This window comes from Lissotriton vulgaris, chromosome 2_1 (genome assembly GCF_964263255.1).
Source record: "Lissotriton vulgaris chromosome 2_1, aLisVul1.2, whole genome shotgun sequence".
Taxonomy (NCBI): Eukaryota; Metazoa; Chordata; class Amphibia; order Caudata; family Salamandridae; genus Lissotriton; species Lissotriton vulgaris.
Window position 1 is genome coordinate 926,942,330 of NC_141687.1, and position 3,098 is coordinate 926,945,427.

The window sequence follows — 3,098 nt, forward strand, 5'->3', positions numbered from 1 at the left end:
AAACCGGGCTCCTCCTCATCATAAAGCAAAAGAAGAGAAAAGAGCAGGGACAGGTGTGAGCAAGATTTAGGCGGGGTGTGTGCGATGGAAACAGTTTATGGCCTGTTGTGCTTTGATGCTATCTTGTTCGGCCACTGGGAGAGAAACTGAACAAACAGGTTTGGCTTGGGGCGATGGTTCCAGCTTGCCCAGGTCACAGAAAAGTCAATTAAGGTGTATGTGTCCTTTGATATTGAATTCAGCTGTGGTTACAAGCCTATGTAAAGGGCAACTCACAAAATGGCTGCCAAGCGTAAAATGGAACCCAAGGGTTCAAAAACGAAAATGGTGATTTCGAGGTGAAATCGTTACTCGATTATGACGAAAATGCTTGTGCATAGTGTACTAGCCATTATCGGTCTTTTGACACCAAAATCGTCATGCTACGACAAAGTTTGTTGCACGAGTCCAGAATTTTCAGAACTACAAACCCTCCTTTTGCCCTTACATAGGCAATTTAACCTAATCTCATGTTAATCTGAGTCCAGGTCTATATTCCTAAAGTCATTGCGATGTTGCTGCAACATCATTCTGGTACTTAGTTCGTCTTTTGACACAGGCTTCCTTACACATGATGTAGCACAGAGGTTACATATTGCAGGAGCGCACTGTACGCACAGACAGAACAGGAAGAGAATGGCTAAGACCATCCCAATGACCATTAGAAATTTCCATCCCCAGCCGGATATCAGTTCCCAGAACCATCCCATAAAAGACCAATCCCCTTTATCCATATGAATAGATTCGGAAATTTTATGCAGTTTGGAGATGGCCTGGTACACTGTTGGAGCGTTATCTGGAATGAATGCACAGCAACTCGATTGGATCAGTTTACATACCCCACCTCGGTCTGCAAGTATGACATCTAATGCAACCCTGTTCTGAAGGGTCATAAGACGGTCCGATTGGAGCTCAGCAGTCAAGTTACTAAGGGCACCAGCAGTTTCAATTACGGTGGATTCAACCACCCTTGCTAATTGCCTTATGTTTCTGCTGTTAACCATGGGCCCCCAAAATGGCAGAAAACCTTTTGCGAAATCCCCAAACTCCTGTTCCGCGGTGTCGTCTTTACTCACAACACCTCTAACTGTCCTTGTCCGATGGTAATCTGCCGCGGCCGTGTAGGTGGGAGGCAACAGGAACGAAACAAAACATGTGCCCGAAAAGTCAGGGGGCAACCATGTATAGGCTCTATCATGGCAGATGAAATAGGTACCCTTAGCTGCTAAACATGAAGGGGAAGTCTGAGATGGAAAAACATACATTTTAGTACAGACACTCTTCCCTAACTGAGCTCTGGGATTCTTGCCAGTACCTTGCAGACACAGGTGACCCTGATGTGGTACAATCCAAATCGGGGAAGATCTCCTAGCTTGCTGTTTCTCACTCAGAGTAGTTCCATATCCGGTCACGTTCCATCCTATGTATACGAGTGTCTCATCTCTTGGGATAGTCTCATAGGAAATATCTTCCTTAATCATATCTACTATACCCTTAACTAGAGCAGTATTCTTAGGATTGTCTGTTTTAGAACGCAGGGGGTAGACTTCATGTGCATAGATGAACATTGTTCTGTATGCCCACACAGAACCATTGTGGCTGAATGGCAGGACAAGATAAGGGATACCTTTATCCGTTGTGTGAGGCATAAGACCACACACCCAGCAGTTAGTCGTGTTCATTACTAGTTGGTGTTGGTGCAAGAGCTGAACGAAGGAGTTATTAACGAATTCTAATCTCCTAGCTGACTCATGTTCAGGAAGGGGTTGAAAAGAATGTGCAGAAACAGTAGGAGGAGGTACGGGCAATGTAGTCGGTGCAAAGGTCGCTTGTAAAGAAAACAATACATATCCTATCAAAAACATCATTGCACTTAATAACAGGAAAATGCATAATAATAAAAAACGTTTCTTTGTCATCAATCCACATATTCTTGTTTTAAAATTTACAGCTTTGGCAGGTCTCTCCTTTTTGAAAAACTCCATCCTCTCTATGAAGCTGCCCGCGGTGGGAGGTTGATTCTGCTAAGGAGTGCTTCTGTTCAGTCCAGGGTAACTCCCTTAGACCAACCAGAACTGTCGACCTAACCGTCTCCAGCTGCACTCCAAAGACGGTGGCAACCCCGACCCTAGCAGCGGAACCCGGATGGCGGTTTGAAAAAAACAAAAATGAGCAAGTTTCTCAGGTGGGAGAGCTGTGCTTTAAAAAATAGTACTTAGGGGAAAAAACATGTATTAGTCCAATTTTATTAGTTCGTATTTCTCAGCCTCAGATTATACCGTTGTTTTCCCGGTATTGTATGGTCTTGAAACAAGGCTTCAGGTTCTGTAGTGTCCAATTGGGCTGATGATGGTACAGCTAGTTGCAGAATATTGTCACTCTCTTGCTCTGTAATTGTTCCTTTTACACAAGCATCACTGAAAGGGATGAACCTTGGCACAGATTCTGTCTCTGAGTCGGCGAGACCCTCCTGGACCCACCGGTCATAGGGCAGAGGCAGGGGGATCCGTTTACAATGGATCCCGTGGATCCAGTTTTTCTTTCCCTCCACACGAACGGCTGATCTTGTGGAAAGAAGGATGAGGTGTGGGCCGGTCCACCAGGGCTGTTTGTTCTTTGTTCGCTGGAAGTTTTTCACCAATACCCAGGATCCAGGATCGATTTGATGGCCTGGAGCTTCAGAGACCGGAGGAAGAGAGTCATGGACCTGTTGGTGTAAAACACACAATTTAGCCGTCAAATCATACAAATGGTCCAGCAAAACAGGGTGCTCTATTTCACTAAACTTTGTGGGTCTGGGCACCCCCCATATGTTGGCCGGACGGCCGAAAACAATTTTTTATGGGGACTAAGTTTTACTCTGGAATGCACTGTCATTCTGGTGGATAGGAGTGCTAAAGGCAGAGCGTCAGGCCATGTAAGACCAGTGCTTGCTTGAATCTTGGCTAGTTTTAGTTTTAGGGTGCCGTTGTAGCATTCTACTAATCCAGCTGATTGGGGGTGATTTGCAGCGTGGAATTTTTGTCTGATGCCTAGCCCTTCACACACTTCTTTCATCA

At 45.2% G+C, this 3,098-nt stretch overlaps 1 protein-coding gene across 1 annotated transcript; it reads right to left on the bottom strand.

Annotated features, from left to right (window-relative positions):
* Nucleotides 1–512: 512 nt before the first annotated feature.
* On the bottom strand, nt 513–2,024 carry LOC147731424 (endogenous retrovirus group PABLB member 1 Env polyprotein-like). The gene has a single exon (XM_086954195.1). The coding sequence runs from the start codon at nt 2,022–2,024 to the stop codon at nt 513–515; it is 1,512 nt and encodes a 503-aa protein (XP_086810321.1).
* Between the last annotated feature and the right edge of the window lie 1,074 nt (nt 2,025–3,098).